Below are 17,914 nucleotides of genomic sequence, written 5' to 3'. Positions count from 1 at the left end.
TAGGCCTGTACTCTTTGGAGTTTAGAAGAATGACAGGCAACCTCATTGAAACATAATGGATTCTTTGAGCACTTAACAGGGTGGAGGCAGACAGGTGGTTTTAACTAATGGGAGCTACTAGGGCTACAGGGAATAATGACAGACTAAGAGATCACCCATTTAAGACAGCGATGAGGATAATTTCTTCTCTCAGAGGATAGAGAATCATGGATTTCTGTACTGCCGAGAGCTGTCGAGGCTGGATCATGAAGCATGTTCAAGTCTAAGACAGACAAGTATTCAATCAATAAGGGTTATGGGATAAGGGAAAAATCTGGTGTTGAGGATTATCAGCAGCCATATTGTTGAACGATGGAGCAGACTCAATGGGCTAAATAGCCCAACTTCTGTCTCCTCCGTAGTTTGCTAAGTAGCTGATCACACAGAAGTATTCTCATTGACAGCAATAACAGAGGTTTAAAGTATTGAATCCCAATTTAATAGTGAAATCAATTACCCTGTTTACAATATTACTGATTCTGTCCAGATGCAAAGTCTTTAAAAATCTGGATTTTTATTGAAGTGATCTCTTGCTTGGACTTCTATTTTTTGCAAATGTTTATTTCATTTTACCTTTAGAAGGTTCTGTAGACTTTATCTCAAATGTATTCATTGATTTCTTTCTCAGTCTCCACATCAAGTGACTTCTCATCCTTGCTGACTTCAACTCAGCTTCATTATGCTCTCTTCCCTGACATTCACCCTCCTATCCTCACCTAATCTCTTCATCCATAAGTTTAACAACCCAAATCCCTAAACACTCGTAACTCCCATCAAATCAATCACAGGCAAGGCCTTCTCTGATCACTTGCTTAAATCATTCACCATACTTATCTTACTTCAAACTCCAACTCTACTACTTTCTGCATCTGCACCAAGGATAACACTCCCAAATCATTTACAATTAGAGCTTTCAAAATTTCAACTGGTTAGCCGTTAGATCTCTATTCACAAAGACATTTCTGCAACTACAAATGCGTTCAACTATACCCTCAACCCCATTTTTAACTCAGATGGTTTAACTAAACCATTATTCTCTCTCATCTTGGCTGTTACCTAGTATTGCCTTATCACTGCTCTTTTAAATCCAAGGGATGCAAACTTACACAAATATAGCAGACAACTAGCTTAGTCATTCAACATTAGACCTGAATGGGCAAATTAAGCACCAATGAGCTCAACTTCCATCTACTAAAACTGTTCACTATTTCAATATCAATCTAGAACATGAAGCCTCTGTCTCAACTGCAAATCACTCTCTTAAACTCCTCTTCCTTATCCCTCAAATTCAAGAAACGCATGGACTTCTCTATCACCAAGCTTATGATAGCTATCACCTGCTCTGTGGTGTTCCTTTCCCTAACTCATCAAGCCAAACTTCCTATAAGGTTCTTTCCTTCTCTAGCACTAAACTTGCATCTTTCTCACGTTTCTATCCCATCTCCCCCTCATTCTACCCAGCAACATCATTCCCATTAAACTAACTATTCCTTCCTAGCTTTAGTTTTTGCTGGCACAAAGGCTCTCTCTTTTCAGATAGTGTGCTCCTCTCTTTCAAAACTATAGACATCACCACTTGCCCCAGAAAACCTTTAATCCTCTTACACTGTCGGACAAACTCCCCAAGTCCTGGATCCTTCTCATCATCTTCATCTCTCAGACTCCTAGATAATATTCCGGTGGTTTTCTTTACATAATTACCATTTTCAGTCCTATTCAACTGCCTTCGCTTACTTTTGGAACCAGCTTTTCACTATACTGAAATACACCCAAGTCCTGTGGGCTCCTTTTTCTAGGGTACATATTAGGTTGTAAGACACCTGGTTTTCATACACTCAGATCATTGCAACCTCAGTAACTTGGATGGCTAAGCCCTTGAAATACTTAAAGGAATACAAACAGGCCCAGAACAGAACATACGTAACTTGAAATGCTGCACATGCACCAAGACATGAGGGCTGGCCAGGAACTGGTATTCTTGGCCTATACCCAGAGCCCCTGTAGACATGTTTCATAGCAAATATTACATTCTTAATAACTACCATCTCATTTCAATCTTCTCCTTCCTCTTTAAAATCCTGAAGACATTGTCATCTTTTGAACTCATGCTCATTTTATCTGTGCCCCATATTTCAATCCCTTCAACAATTTCCACCCTTGCCACAATCATCACTGGATCACTGGATATATTCAAGACCAAATCAGGCAGATCCTTGATCTGTAGAGTAGTCAAAGGCTTTGGAAAGCAGACAGGAAATTGGGTTAAGACCATAAAATAGATCAGCTATGCTGAATGACACAGCAGGCACAAGGGACCATATTCCTGTTTCCATTTATTATGTTCTTATGTACACAATGGCTCTCAAAGTCGCAAATGCAAGCCTCTCCCAAAATGTCACTGGCCTTTCACACAGTCCCATCTACTTACTTATGGATCTGTATGGAAGAGTGACATTTTGCTAGATTAGTTAGCTAGATGGGTACTTAATACAATTACATTTTTTTTAAAAATACCACTACTTACATTGGATACTATTGTAATAAAAGCATGTGCTATTGGAAACGGAAGAGTTTCAGGCATTCCATATTCAAAACAATCTTTCATAAGTGATAGCCCATTTTTCCCACAAAAGAGGCAGACATAACGAAGCAAGTGCAAAGGTACTTCCACATCCTAAATAGATGACAAAAGAAAATATAAATAGTTATGATGGTGGTAACTACAAATAAATCATAAAAACAAAATAATTTACACAAGATATTCAAAATGAAATCAGATATTTACCCTTTCCCTCCTGACCTTTCCCATTAAGTATTTTATATTGTTTTAATAAAAGTTTGGCCTGGCATTAGGATTAAAACATAGGAATGTTATAAAAAGGGTGCCAGAACTATTTCTTAACACCCTTACAACAATTAAAACTTAGCTTTCCTCAGGTTTTGCAGAAAGGTAAAATTAGTGCATGTATTCTATTGGTATAAACACAGTCAGACTATACTTATCAACACAGAGTTCGATTCTTTCCACTATTTTCCCTGGAATTTCAGTGGAGGTACAAACATTTACAATTGAATCCCAATAAGCTAATGCATTATTAGCTGGTTTTGTTTTCGCAATGATTAAATTTAAACTGAAGTTCAGATCTGACAAAATATCCATTTGAAAACTTGAAATTCTTTATTCTTTTTACAGATGGTGCCTGACAAATTGGTTGCCTGTTTTCAGTTTGTATTTCAGACTTCCGGCAGTTGCAAGTCCTAGCATTCTGTTAAGTCTAATGAGATGCTGCATTTACCATAAGAGAAAATAAAAGCAAACAACAGATATTAAGCAATGCACTTATCTGAGTTCATACTGTATTATAATATTAGAGAGGCCATTTTAAACATTTGTTGGTCCAGTGGGAAATACTTCACCACATTACGTGCAAAATGTAAGAATTCGAGGAGACATTGGGATATACCTAGATTATAAACTAGAAGGATCAGAAGATAAATGGGGTAATTTGATTGATGGGTTTAGAATAAAGAAAGCTGACACAGTATATAATTCTTCTACAAAAATATGTATTTGCAGAAAGACTTGAAAGAATGTGAATGGAGTGCCATAAAAGGCCATAGAGGCACAATCAAGTAAGGGCCATAGCATCAGGATCCAAATGGTTAAATAAAATAATGGCGGAAACATCGAACTAACAAATAAAATTTTTGTTTCTGCAAATAATTACTACTTCAAAATTTATTTTAGAAGAGAGAATTTTACAATCTACATTTAATACACAAACAAGGGTACTTAATTATAGTGGGATTGCAAACTGCAGTTTCATCTGACAACCTTTTTTTTTAATAAAACTTCCAAAGAAGAAGCATTAGATCCATTCTAAACACAATAATAACTTGAAATCAACCAACTTATCCCCTTATACAGCTAGGAGATCTAATTTTTAAAAATTCATTTGTGGGATGTTGGTGTCAATGGCTAGGCAGCATTTATTGCGCATCCCTAATTGCCCAGAGGGCGGTTAAGAGTCAACCACATTGCTGTGGGTCTGGAGTCACATATAGGCTAGACCAGGTAAGGGATGCAGCTTCCTTCCCCAAGGGACATTACTGAACCAAATGGGTTTTTCTGACAATCAACAGTGGATTCATTGTCATCATTAGACTCTTAATTCCAGATATTTATTGAATGCAAATTCCACCATCTGCCGTGGTAGGATTCGAACCCGGGTCCCCAGAACATTATGTGGTTCTCTGAATTAACCGCCCGGCGATAATACTACTAGGCCATTGCCTCCAAAGTTATGCTGGATTTGATGATTCCTGATATTGTGTTTCTCTTGAAAAAAAACATAACAGCAACTCAGGCTTTATTTCTGATAAACTAATTTCTCAAAATGCTTTTCTTTCTATCCATTAAACAAAAGTTTAGTCGTGGTATTTCGTGGATGGACACACAAAAAGCTGAAATTTCAATCATGTATATGTCTACACAGCTTTTATATTTGGGTTGATGTCAAAGTTAAAGACTTTCCGTCCTAAACATATTCTTTATTCCCCCCAAAATGACTACTTATTCATCATGTTCTAAAGTTTAAAAAATACAAAATCATGTAAAGTTATTTTTTTAAAAATGTTACTTACATTCATATCACAAAACGCCCCTAATAAGTTGCTTTCATGAGCTGAAATGTCCTAATTTGAAAAAAAGTTAGCACAATTTAAAGAAAAAAAAAACAATTCTTCAAAGCGAAGAAAGCACAATACATTCCATGTAGAGACAAGCTACAATACTGACTCAATCCATAGTAGTAGATGAGAAAAAACTTCATTGATAAATAAATAAGTAATAAATTAAATTCTACAGTGTCAGTATTTCTTCAATGATAGCAATTTCATCTAAATCAGATGGCGATTGGTGCAAGTTAACAGTAGCATTTGAACACTTAAGCAAGTCCAACTTATCCAAGTCAAATCAAGGTCTTGTTTGCCTGCACAGGTCCAACTGCATTATTGAAAAGAAAAAAAAGCTCTTCCTGAATTGTGGACAATATTTATTAATATCAACTGCATTTATATGGTGACTTTAATGTAACAAAAACATCCCAAGGTTCCACAAAAGTGTGTGAACAAATAATATTTGACAGAGTCACAGATGGGGTCATTAGGACAAATTATCAAAAATTTGAAAAAGGAGGTATGTTTTTATGGAGAGAAGGTTTAAGGAGTGAATTCTAGACTTCAGTGTCTAGGCAACTGAAAAAACACAGTCAACTTTAGTATGGAATAAAAATTGGGGAAACACAGGAAGCAGAGTTGACGGAGCTCAGTTCTCAGTGGGTGGTACGACTGGAGGAGATTTCAGAAATTAGGGGCTGAGGCCGTGGGTGGAGGGGACAGAGGATTTGAAAGCAAATATGAGATTCTTAAAAAAAGAGAGGCGTTGCCAATGGGAAGAGAGCCAAAGATCACACAGCATATAGACAATAAGTGAACATGAGTGAGCATATAGACAGTAGATTTCTGGATGAAATAAAAGTGTCTTGCATGCATATAAATTGGGATGCTAGCAAGCAAAGTTCCCTCTACGGTGTGCACATCTGCTCTGACATTCTGCACATGGCAATCAGCAGGGACTAACTTCAGCTCTGGAAATTTCTGTACAGGCCTTGGGAACCCCTTCAACCAGAAGGAAAATTAGAGGGAACATTGCTGGCAGCAAGGAGAGCACTGGAAAAGTGAATTAACTAACAGTGATTACAATCAATTAATTACTTTTGAAGCGTAAAGTGCTTAGGGACAACTTAGAGTGCGATATAAGTACAAGTATTTTTGTTATCCAGGTTTACTCCCTCTATTGTAGCTAGATTTACTTTTTACTTATATTTCAAGATCCTTAATGAAAATCTATACGTGCACAATAAATTCCAATTAAAATGTAAATGCTATGGAAAGAAAGCATGTTTTTCACCCAGTACCATGAAGATTGTAAGGCAAAGTTTCAATATGCCAGGCAAATTTAAATGGCATTTGCCTAGGTTTATTCACGCTAAGGTTTAAGATTTCCTTTCAATAGTACAGAGAACACTGGGCTTTAAGGCAATGACAAATCTAATTCCAAACAACAAATAATACATTATCCATACTTATATGTGGCACTTTCCAATTCAGTGAGGTCAGCTACTAAGACTTGTGAAGAACTCAGTAATTGCCTTGGTAACTGAACTTTAATATCTCAGTGCTTGTTGAAACTACATGGAGATCTATCAAGTCAAATTATGCTGAACAACACTGGCATACAAGTTAATTTGTGCATTAAATGAAAATTTCTCTAACCAGTGCTTTGGCCAACAAGTCTACCAATAAACTCTGAAATGATTTTTTAAAATCTGAATGCAGGATGACCACAGCATAATGCTCATGGTCAATCATGAGATCTGAATCACCTTAAAAACCCTCAAGTGTTGGCATTTATAGTTTCCTTATTCACATTAGCTAGCAGCAGTAAGCTGTTACTAAGACAGAAACAAAAGTTGATCTCAGAAATATATCCTTTCAGAGAGCTGCACTGCTCTCTTCCCCACCCAAAAATTAATTTGGTGCAGAAATGACAACTTGAAGACAAAACCCCGATGTATTAAACACAAGCTTTAGAACATCAAAATGTTTTCAGTTATTGTGAAAACTAATTTCTATTTACTCTAATATTCACATATATTAGTTTATGTCATTATAACGCATTCAAAAAAACCCCCAAAACTCATAACACTACAAAGTTAGCAAGGAAATAATAAATTTTTTTTAGAAGATCAGAACCACTTTCTGAATTGCCCAAACAATTTATCAGGCTTTCTTTTCTTCCCTTACAAAGGATATTATACATATAATATTTTACGTACAAGTTTTTAAATATGTTTTCTGCTCCTAACCACTCTTGGGTATGAATTATGAATGATAAATAATGCAGTCATTTTTCTTTCCTCAAAGCAACAGAAAATTTTCAGAATCTAAAAATTAATGGGTTACATGTATCAACTGATGCAGCAAAAAAAATACATTATACCTCTATAGTGGCATGAGTGTTATGCTTGTAGGCAGTATATAAAGGGAACTGAATTTGAAATATCTTTGCCACACATAACAGCAACTTTTCTTTCTCCTCTGTACTCCATGTGCTAAATGGATCAGTGCTCCGTGCAGAAACCTCCTCAGTTCTCCCACATGTTCTATTATCTGCTTTTTTCTCCACAAAATCCTTTGATTTCCGACCAATATCTTCTTCATCTTTATTACACTCGCCTTCCTGATTAGCCTGTTCATGGATTTTCTGATTCAGATCCTGCCACGATGAATCATTACTAGTGCAAATTTTACATAACTGGTCCTGGAGAGCCTGGACTTGAGCAGTCACCATATTGATAAGGGCGTAAACCACCTGGTTGAAGATTTCCAGGTGCTTGTACTCCTTGAAGCAACAAAGACATTGCCTATAAGAAGGAAACATAGTATTAACAGTTTTACAGCAAACATAAAATTGGGCGAAATATTAGGAGGAGCTACCCAAATGTTGATTCTGTTTACAAACCTGTGCGCCTGATTTAGGGAATAAGGGCTGAGAAGAAGAAAAATCCATACATATCTTGGTATAATTAATATAATTATGATAGCATTAAAAAGCTAGCTCACTAAGATCTATAGGAGGAGATGTAGATATTTATTTTTGCAAAAACTTGAACAGCAGTTAACTTTCAGTACAGTAATAGTCAGAAAAAGCCAAGAACTGTATCCGAGGATAGAACATTGCTACATCATCTGACGAGGCCTCTTGGTGCAACTCATACGTAGACCAAAATGCCAAGATGAAATAACAGCAAAAAGGTAATAAAATAAATACAATGTTATAAGTTTATTCACAAGAGATGCACTCTTATTGCAAAATATATGTGACAAAGGAAACAGCATTCCAAACGACCACACATCTTAATTTGTTTAGTAATAGGAGCTGAAACGAACACCAGCACTAATTACCAATACAGCAAATCAAACATTCTATGTGAAGCAATCCCTGCCATTAGATGTCCAAATCTGCCAGCATGGCAAATTAAGAGAGTCTGTAACAATTGCTTGAATTGCCTAGTGTAGTCAGTCATTCTTTTAACAAAATGCAAACACACCAACATATTCAAGAACGACCCAGCAGAGATTTCTCCAACAGAAAAGTTAAATCACTTCTCATGCAGTATAATTTTTGTTTACATAAGAGTTCAGCATCAAATCAATTGGTACCAAAGTTTTATTAATGTCACAGTGCCACACTCGAAACACAGTTTGCTCTAGCATCGATAAAGTGGCCTCAACAACTTAGCATCAATATGCACTCAGCAACAATTCCATAGATAAATTTCTTACCCTTGTTGTATATTTCCATCTCGCTCCAAACAACATGTAAGAAATAACTGTACCAGGGTTACAAATATATTTGGCAAAATCATAATATTGTGTGTAGTTAAAAAGGATTTATGCAACAAGAGTGGACTACCGTATCATGCACAGATTTAGAGAATTCGATAGAATGAAGTATGGAACTCTTCTGTTTTATTTTGGTGGATGGAATGTATTGTATGAGCCAAAGGCAAAGAAAAACTACAAAACTGTAGCCCAGTGGGCACACAACACCTTTTTTTTAAATAAAGTGTAACACATGAAACAAGGGCATGGTAATCTAACAAGGGGACCAAAATTCCCTCAATGACTGGAATTTAGAGTAAAATGATTCCACATTCTGGCACGATACAGAGGGGTTTTTTTCTACTTACAAATCCGAATTTGATTCACAAGTGAAATTTCCTTCTTACCTTTACAAACAGGACTGACACCAGTGGGCAATCAAACACACAGGTTTCCCCATTGCGACACCTGGTGGCTAACCTTGCAACTGAATAGATTCAAGGAATAAAATAGCAGCAGTTTTATTAGCTGGTTGAAAGTTACTACAGTTCAGTAGTTCAAGCGTTAGCTAAAAAGAATGAATATTGAAACCCCCAAATCACAACAACATATATGGGATTTGTAGATATTGCAGGAGGACCTAATGCAAAACTGCCAGAGTGCAGGTGTCCTAAAGATTTTCAGTATTTTTAAATGGAATACTGCAACACACCATTTATTTAAAATAGAATATCAATAACATGAGAGAGTGTCTATTTTGGAAGCTGCAATTGAAACGCAGAAAAATCAAAGAACACACTAACACTTTAAAAAAAAATTATTCCAAGACTTAGGAAGCAAAGCGTAATGGTTTCATCAAACCGTTGAAATGCTCTAGGGACTCGGGTTTGAATCCATCACAGCAGAAGGCACAATTTCAGTTTTTTTAAAGAAGTCTAAAGCATACCCTCCCCACTTTACCATCAGGGGTGAATAACCCTGGTTCAGTGAAGAGTTCAGGAGGGCATGCCAGGAACAGCATCAGGCATACTTAAAAATGAGATGTCAAGCTGGCAAAGCCACAAAACAGAACCTGTTCACCAAACAGAAGAAGCAGTAAGTTACAGGTAAAGTTAAATCTGGTCACAACCAATGAACCAGATCTAAACTCTGCAGTCCCAACACATCTAGCAGCCAATGGTGGTGGACAATTAGATAACTCACTGGAGAAGGTGGTTCCACAAATACGTTGATCATCAATGATCAGGGCGCACAAAACATCAGTGAAAAAACCAAGGCTGAAACATCTGCAATAATCATCAGCCAAAACTGCCAAGAGGATGATCCATCTCACCCTCCACTAGAGGTCCATGGCATCTCAGATGCCAGTATTCAGCCAATTTGACTGACTCCACATGATATTAAACAACAGGCAGAAGGTATTGGATACTGCAATGGCTATGGACACTGACAATATTCCAGTACTGTACTGAAGACTTAGAGCTATAGAGTCAGAGCTGTACAGCATGGAAACAGACCCTTGTGAACCAGAATTTGCCATACCCTTGGCCAAGCTGTACCAGTGCATTTACACCACTAGCATCTAACCGGCAAAATGTGAAAAATTACCAAGGTATGTCTCTGACAAAAAAAACAGCACAAATCTATCCCAGCAAATCGCCACCCCAGTCTATTATCAATGTCATCAAACAGTATTTGCTTTGCAATGACCTGCTCAGTAACACTCCATTTCAGATCTGCCAAGGCTATTCAGTTCTGAACTCATTACAGCCTTGCTTGAAACATGGACAGAAGAGCTGAACTCGAGTTAATACGTGTGTGACTGCCCTTTACATCAAAGCCACATTTAACAGGGTTTGGCATTAAGAGGCCCCTAGCAAAACTGTAGTGAATGGGAGTCAGGTGAGAAACTCTATGCCAGTTGAAGTCACACCCAGCACAAAAGGAAGATGGATAGTGGTTAGTGAAGAACAATCATCTCAGCTCCAGGACAGCTCTGCAGGAATTCCACAGGATAATGCCCCAGTAATGCGTAGGCTCAACCAGCTTCAGCTGCTTCAATGATCTCCTCTCCATCATAAGGTCAGAAGTGGTAATGTTCGCTGAAGACTGCACAATGTTCATCCACCACTCATGAAAACTCAGATACTGAAGAAGTACACGTCCAAAACGTAGGAAGACCCTGACAATATCCAGTCTTAGGTTAACATTTAACACGAGTGCCACACAAGAGCTAGGCAAAGACCATCTGAAATGAAAGAACCTAACTCCACTTGACATTCAATAGCATTACCTTTGTTGATTATCCCACTATCAACATTCTGGAGTTTGTCATTTGGTAGAAACTCAATTGGACCAGCCATATAAATACTGTGGCTACAACAGCAGGTTAGAAGCTCGGATTAAGAGCATTAATAAATCATTTCCCGACTCTCCAAAGCCTGTCTACCATCTACAAATCACAAGTACCAGGTGATGAAATATTCCCCAACTGCCTGGATGTGCACCTCCAACAAGCACTCAAGAAGCTTCACAACAGTTAGTACAAAGTAGCCCGCTGGACTGGAGTTCACATTTACAAATGCTCAGTCCTTATGCCACTGATACTCATTTGCAGCAGCGTCTACAATATGCAATGCACAAATTCAGCAACACTCCTCAGACAGCACCTTCCAACCCACAACCATTACCATCAAGGAGGTCACAGGCAGCAACTTTGGAACACCACTGCCTGCCGGTTCCCATCCAAGCCACTTACTATTCTGACTTAGAGCGATATCACTATTCCTTCACTGCTGCGGAGTCAAAATTCTGGAACTCCATCTTTACGTCATTTGCACACAAAAGTGATTCAAGAAGGCAGCTCACTACTACCTTCTTAAAGGGCAACTAGACATGGGTAATAAATGCTGGTGAGGCTACCAAAGTCCACCACCCTGAATGAATCAAAATATACTTTCTCTACAATTTAAGATAGATGAACAAGTCGTGGTAAATGGTTTAGATTTAATCATCAACACAGAAACATGGTTACAAAAGGTGACCAAAGTTGGAGAATAAATATTGGAAGCTACACAACATTTTTAGGAGAAGGGCAGCCATGCAATATAGAATAAATCACCCCTGATAACAAAAGAACATCACGAGAACAGTAGTGAACATAAGCCAAGAACCAGGAGCTACAATATTGAATCCAGCTCATTGGAGTCTGCTAGGTCATTCAGTACAACCCAAGGCTGATCTCATCTCTGCCTCAACTTCCTGCCCACTCTCCACAACTCTTCAAAACATTACGGATTTTAAAAAAAAAACTCTCCCCTCAAAATTTCTTCAATGTCCTGGCATCCGCCGTGCTCTGGCATAATGAATTTCACAGATTCATTACCTTGTGAGAGAAGCAATTCCTCCTCACTTCTGTTTTAAATCTGCTACCCTTTATCCTAAAACTATGACCTCTCATTCTAAATTGCTCCACAAGGGGAACTACCCTTTCTACATCTACTTTGTCAATTCCCTTCAGCATCTTGTATATCATAATTTCATTTCCTATCATTCATAGAGTCATAGACTCAGTCATACAGCACAGAAACAGATCCTTCAGTCCAAGCCAACCATAATCCCAAAGTGAACTAGTTCTACCTGCCTGCAGTTGATGCATGTCCCTCCAAACATTTCTTATTCATGTACTTATCTAAACGCCTTTTAACCACTGAGACTGTACCAAGACCCACCATTTCCTCTGGACGTTTATTCTACACACAACCCACTGAGTTAAAAAAAAAAAAAAATTGCCCCTCATGTCTTTTTAAAATCCTTCTCCGCTCACCTTAAAAATATGCCCCCTATTCCTGATAGCCCCACCCTAGAGAAAAAATACCTGCCATTCACCTTACCCATACCCATTAGTACTTTATAAACCTCTAAGGTCACCCCTTGACCTCCTATGCTCCAGTGAAAGAAGTTCCAGCCTATCCAGCCTCTCCTTATAACTCAAACCCTCCATTCCTGGCAACACACTGGTAAACCTCTTCCGAACTGTCTTCAGCTTAATAATATCCTTCCAATTACAGGGCAACCAGAACTTCAACATAACACCCCAACTCCTATACTCAAAGGTCTAAGCAATGAAGGGAAGAATGCCAAACACTTTAACCACCTTATCTATTTTGATGCAAACTTCAAAAAGTTGTGTACCTGTACGCGTAGGTTGCTGTTCTACAACACTACCTAAAGCCCTCATTTGTTTTACAAAAATGCAACACCTCACATTTCTCCAAAATAAACTCCATTTGCCACTCCTCAGCCCATTGACCAAGATCTCTTTGGTGGCTCAGTGGTTAGCACTGCTACTTCATAGCACCAAGGACCTGGGTTCAATTCCAGCCTCAGGCAACTGTCTGTGTGGAAGTTGCACGTTCTCCTTGTGTCTGCATGGGTTTCCTCCTACAGTCCAAAGATGCGCAGGTTAGGTGGGTTGGCTATACTAAATTTCCCATAGTGTTCAGGGATGTGCAAGTTAGGTGGATTAGCTATAGGAACTGCAGTGTAGGGGAATGGGTCTGGGTGGGATGCTCTTCGGAGAGTCAGTGCGGATACATTGGGCCAAATGGCCTGTTTCCACACTGTAGGGATTCGATGATAACCTTCTTCACTATCCACTGTACTATTAATCTTCGTGTCATCTGCAAACTTACTAACCATGCTTTCTATGTTCTCATCTAAATCAGTTATACAAATGACAAACAAAAGTGGACCCAGCACCGATCCCTGTGGAACACAGCTGGTCACAGGCCTCCAGTCTGAAAAACAACCCTCCACCATCACACGCCGTCTCCTGCCATTAAGCCAACTTTGGATCCAATTAGCAAGTTCACCCTGAATCCCACGTGATATAACTTTAGTAAGCAAATCTACCACACAGAACGTTGTCAAAGGCTTTATTAAAAGGCCAAGTAAATGAAGTCTACCACTTCGTCAACAATCTTCTTGGTTACTTCCTCAAAAAACTCAATCAAGCTTAAGAGACACGATTTCCCTTGCACAAAACCATGCTGATTATCCCTAATCATTCCTTTCCTCTCCAAATACATACAAATCATATTTTCAGAATCACTTCCAACAACTTACCCACCACCAAAGTCAGACTCACAGGTCTATAGTTCCCAGGCTTCTCCTTACCTCCCCTGTTAAGCAAAGGTACAACATTAACCACTCTCCAGTCATCCAGCACCTCACCGTGTTTATAGACGACACAAATATTTCTGCAAGGGTACCCCGCAATTTCCTCCTTAACTTCCCACAAAGTCCTGGGATAGACTAGATCAGGGCCCAGAGATTTATCCACGTTTATATTTAATAAGGCCTCCTCTTCTGTAATATGAGCAGGTTTCAAAACATCATTATTTATTTCACCACATCCTCTAGCCTCCTTTTCTTTCTCCACAGTAAAAACTAACAAAATATTCATTTAATAACTCTCCCATCTCGAGGTTCAACACAAAGATGACCTCTTTGATCTTTGAGGGGCCCTTCTCTCTCTAGTTACTCTCTTGCTCCTAATGTACTTGTAGAATCTCTTTGGATTAGCCTTATTTATCAAGGCTAAAGCTGTCTCACATCCTCTCTTCGCCATCCTGATCTTCCTCTTAATAATGCCTCTACATTCTTTATACCGTCCAAAAGATTAATTTGAATCCAGTTGTTTATATCTAATACAGATTCTTTTTTATTCTTATGTACAACCTCAATATCTTTATTCATCCATTTTTCTCTAATCCTACCAGACTTGCCTTTCATTCTAACTGAAAAATAATGGTTCTGAACTCTCATTATCATACTTGTGAAAGCCTCCAACTTAGCACAGGTCCATTTACCTGCAAACAGTCAACTCCACCCAATTTTTGAAATTGTCTCACTGCATAAGGCAAATTTTAATGTTAATTTAAAACTAACTTTTATGGAAGGCTTATCCTTTTTCATAACTATTCTAAAACAGATAGAATTATGATCACTAGACACAAAGGTGTTCCCCTACTCTTCAGTCACTTGGCCGTCTTACTACCGAAGAGGCAGTCAAGTTTTGCTCCTTCTCTAGTTGGAATATTCACATATTGATGAAGAAAATTTTCTTGAACACACTTATCAAACCTTTAACACTATAGTAGTCCCAGTCAATGTTTGAAAAATTAAAATTACCTATTGCAACTTTATTTTTCTTACATATATCCAAGATCTCGCTACATGTTTGTTCCTTAATTTCCCCTGACTATTAAGGAGCCTATAGTACGATCCCATCAAGGTGATCATTCCTTTTTTTATTGCTAATTTCAACCCATATATTTTCACTGAAGAATTTTTCAAACATATCTTCTCTAGTTACAGTAGTGTTTTCCTTAATCACAAATACTACAGCCCCTTATCTTTGGCTTTTTTTTAAAAAAATCATTCCAAGGCATCTGAAACCTGGAACATAGAGCTACCAGTCTTGTCCATCCCTAAGCCAAGTTTCTACAATAGCTATCACGTCCCAATCCCAAGTTCCCAAACATGACCAGGGTTCATTAGCCTTACCTGCAAGATCCCTTGCATTGAAATAAATGCATTTTCATTCTTCAGAGTTACTTCGTTCTGTGACTTGCTCTTGTCTGTCTTTTCTAATTAACTTGTCTTTTCAGATTCAAAACCATTCTCATCTTTCTTTCTATTTACTCTACTCGTTATGCCCCAGAAGAGATCCCAGTGATCCAAGAACCTGGAATTCCTGAACATTACACTACCTCTTTAGACACTGATTTATCTCCTTCATCCTTTTATTCTTTCCTTCATTCGAGTTTGGCACCAGGAGTAAACCAGAGATTACTACTCTCAATATAATCCCTTATATTCACAGTGTGAAGCCTTAATCGTTTCCCCATGTCATTCCGACCAACGTGCAGAATAATTTCTGATTTCTTACCTTCTCCTTTAACTATATGCGCCAAATGTTTTGATACATCCTTAATTCTAGCACCAGAAAAGCAGCACACCATCCTAGATTCACGTTCACTGCCACAGAATGACCTGTCTGTGCCCTTGACAGGGGAGTCCCCTATAACAATTATTCTACAGTATTAAGTTTGCCAAACCCCACCTAACATAAGCTTCATTCTGAGTGCCCAAGATCTGACCGTCTCTTCTACTTTCCCGAGAGACCAGCCTTTTCAACAGTCCCCAAAACGGAGTATCTGTTTGAGAGAGGAATAGCCACATGAGACTTCTGAACTAACTTCTCACTTTCCTGTCAGTCATTCATCTAGCTGACTGGTCCTGCTGTGTAATCCCTTCTCTAAATCTACTTGCTATCTAACTCTGTCTCTTGTATGCCTTCAATGATGTTAAGCCTAAAAGGCAGCAGCTTACAATAACACCATATATATATAAAATAAACTACCTTTCTCCAGCAAAGAATTAATATTAAGCATGCAAAAAACTAAGAATTGAAAAAATATATAAATTTTAAATAAAAATCAAGCAATTAGCTGAACAATCAAATTTTTAAAAAACAACAAGTGGTCCAGCAGACAGCTTTCAATCTGCTGATAGAAAAAATCTTGTTCCAGAGCCATCCGCGTGTAGGCCTCTCCAAAATCTCCATAATCATAACAGTTTGAAAAAAAACTCTCCTCCGCGACTTAAGAAAAACTTTTCTACGAGTATAATTCTACTCATTAACAGAACAGAACTTAGGGCGGCACGGTGGCTCAGTGGTTAGCACTGCTGCCTCACAGTACCAGGGACCCAGATTCGATTCTACCCTCGGGCAACCGTCTGTGTGGTGTTTGCACATTCTCCCCGTGTCTGTGTGGGTTTTCTCCGGGTGATCCGGTTTCCTCCCACAGTCCAAAGATGTGCAGGTTAGGTGAATTAGTCATGCTAAATTGCCCAGAGTGTTCAGGGATGTGTAAGTTAGGTGGGTTACAGGGGGATGGGTCTGGGTGGGATGCGTTGAGGTTCGGTGTGGACTTGTTGGGGCGAAGGGCCTGTTTCCACACTGCAGGGATTCTATTAAAAAATACTCCATTTGAACCAAAAAGGTCTAGTAACAGAATTCAGTTTGAAAAAAAATCAAGTTTTTGCATTTTTGACTATAAAGGAACCAAAAATGAATCAAAATAAAAAATCTTATACTACTAAAATGTGATAACTAAGAAATCTGGAAGTAAATCTAGAAATAAGCCTGAATCTCAGGAGCACCAAGATCTATGCTACTCTCAGTCCACCATTTTCTCTACACTCCAGAGACCATAGGTCTAAACTGCTCAATATCTCTTCATAAGATAAATCTTTCATCTCTGGAATAAATGTAATGAACCTTTTCTAATCAGCCTCCAATACAACAATATCTCTCAAGTACAGAAACCAAACTGCAAACAATATTCCAGATGTAACGTCACTAATGCTTTGTACACTTATAGCAACACTTCCTTACTTTCATTCTCTACTCATTTAGTCATAAATGCCAAAATTCCATTTTGCCTTCCTAATTATTCTTAGTCAGAAAATGTGTCCCCCAGATCAGGCAGCAGAGTCAGAATGGATAGAGATTAGATAGATATTACATGGGTCCAGAAAATATAAATGCGAGTATGGGTTTTCCAACAATAGCTGTGCCATTGAACAAACAAATAAATAAATGGAGCTTAATCAAAGACAGTGTAATAATTGTGGGGGGCTTTAATCTTCATATAGTCTGACCCAAATCAAATTAACAAAGGTGGTCTAGAAAATGCACTTGTGAGCTATTTTTGCAACATTTCCTGGAACAGTGCATTATGGAAACAAAGAAGAATAAAGCTAATCCATAAATATTATTGTGTAATGAGAAAGGGTTAATTTGTAATCTCAAAGTAAAATGACCCATAAGAAGAAATGTTTTTACCATAACGTAATTCAATATTATATTAAGTTTGAACGCATCATATTCAAGTCCAAACAAGAATCTCAAACCTTGTATGCGGGGCTGGAAGCTAAAGTTGACTAGGTACATAAACAAAAGGAATGAGAGTAAATAAACTGTGGAACTGTCTTTTCCAAGAAACAATTAAAAACATTCAATAAAAATAAATACTATTAAAGTACTCAGCAAGAAAGAAATAAAGATTGATTGATCTGCAGTGTACACAGAAAGTTAAGGATAGTATAAAAAGAGGCTTATAATGTCGCTAAAATTAGTACTACGCCCAAGGAACGAGAGACCTTCAGATACCTGCAAGAGGGCCAACTAATAAAATAGTGGATAGAAAGGAAAAGAAATAAAGGGGTATGACAGCAAACTAGTCAGGAATATAAAAATAGATGGCAAGAGCTTTCACAAGTACATAAAAAGATGAGTAGTTAAAGTAAAGGTCTGTCCCTTAGGAACAGAAACAGCAGAAAATCATGGGGAACA

At 38.0% G+C, this 17,914-nt stretch overlaps 1 protein-coding gene across 3 annotated transcripts in view; it reads right to left on the bottom strand.

The window, feature by feature from the left end:
• The window catches only part of usp34 (ubiquitin specific peptidase 34), a 267,373-nt gene extending 258,448 nt beyond the window's left edge, over nt 1–8,925 (bottom strand). For all 3 annotated transcript variants that reach the window (XM_048600750.1, XM_048600752.1, XM_048600751.1), the window contains exons 1-4: nt 8,895–8,925; nt 7,103–7,526; nt 4,684–4,734; nt 2,564–2,713 (exon numbers count right to left, since the gene is read on the bottom strand). In XM_048600750.1, coding sequence (XP_048456707.1) covers nt 2,564–2,713; nt 4,684–4,734; nt 7,103–7,453 — 552 coding nt within the window. In that variant the 5' untranslated portion in view covers nt 7,454–7,526; nt 8,895–8,925. The remainder of the gene's footprint in view (nt 1–2,563; nt 2,714–4,683; nt 4,735–7,102; nt 7,527–8,894) is intronic.
• Between the last annotated feature and the right edge of the window lie 8,989 nt (nt 8,926–17,914).

Source organism: Rhincodon typus, chromosome 9, assembly GCF_021869965.1.
Source record: "Rhincodon typus isolate 14 chromosome 9, sRhiTyp1.1, whole genome shotgun sequence".
NCBI lineage: Eukaryota > Metazoa > Chordata > Chondrichthyes > Orectolobiformes > Rhincodontidae > Rhincodon > Rhincodon typus.
The sequence above is the reverse complement of the archived record's forward strand: the minus strand, read 5'-3'. Positions and strand labels throughout refer to the sequence as shown.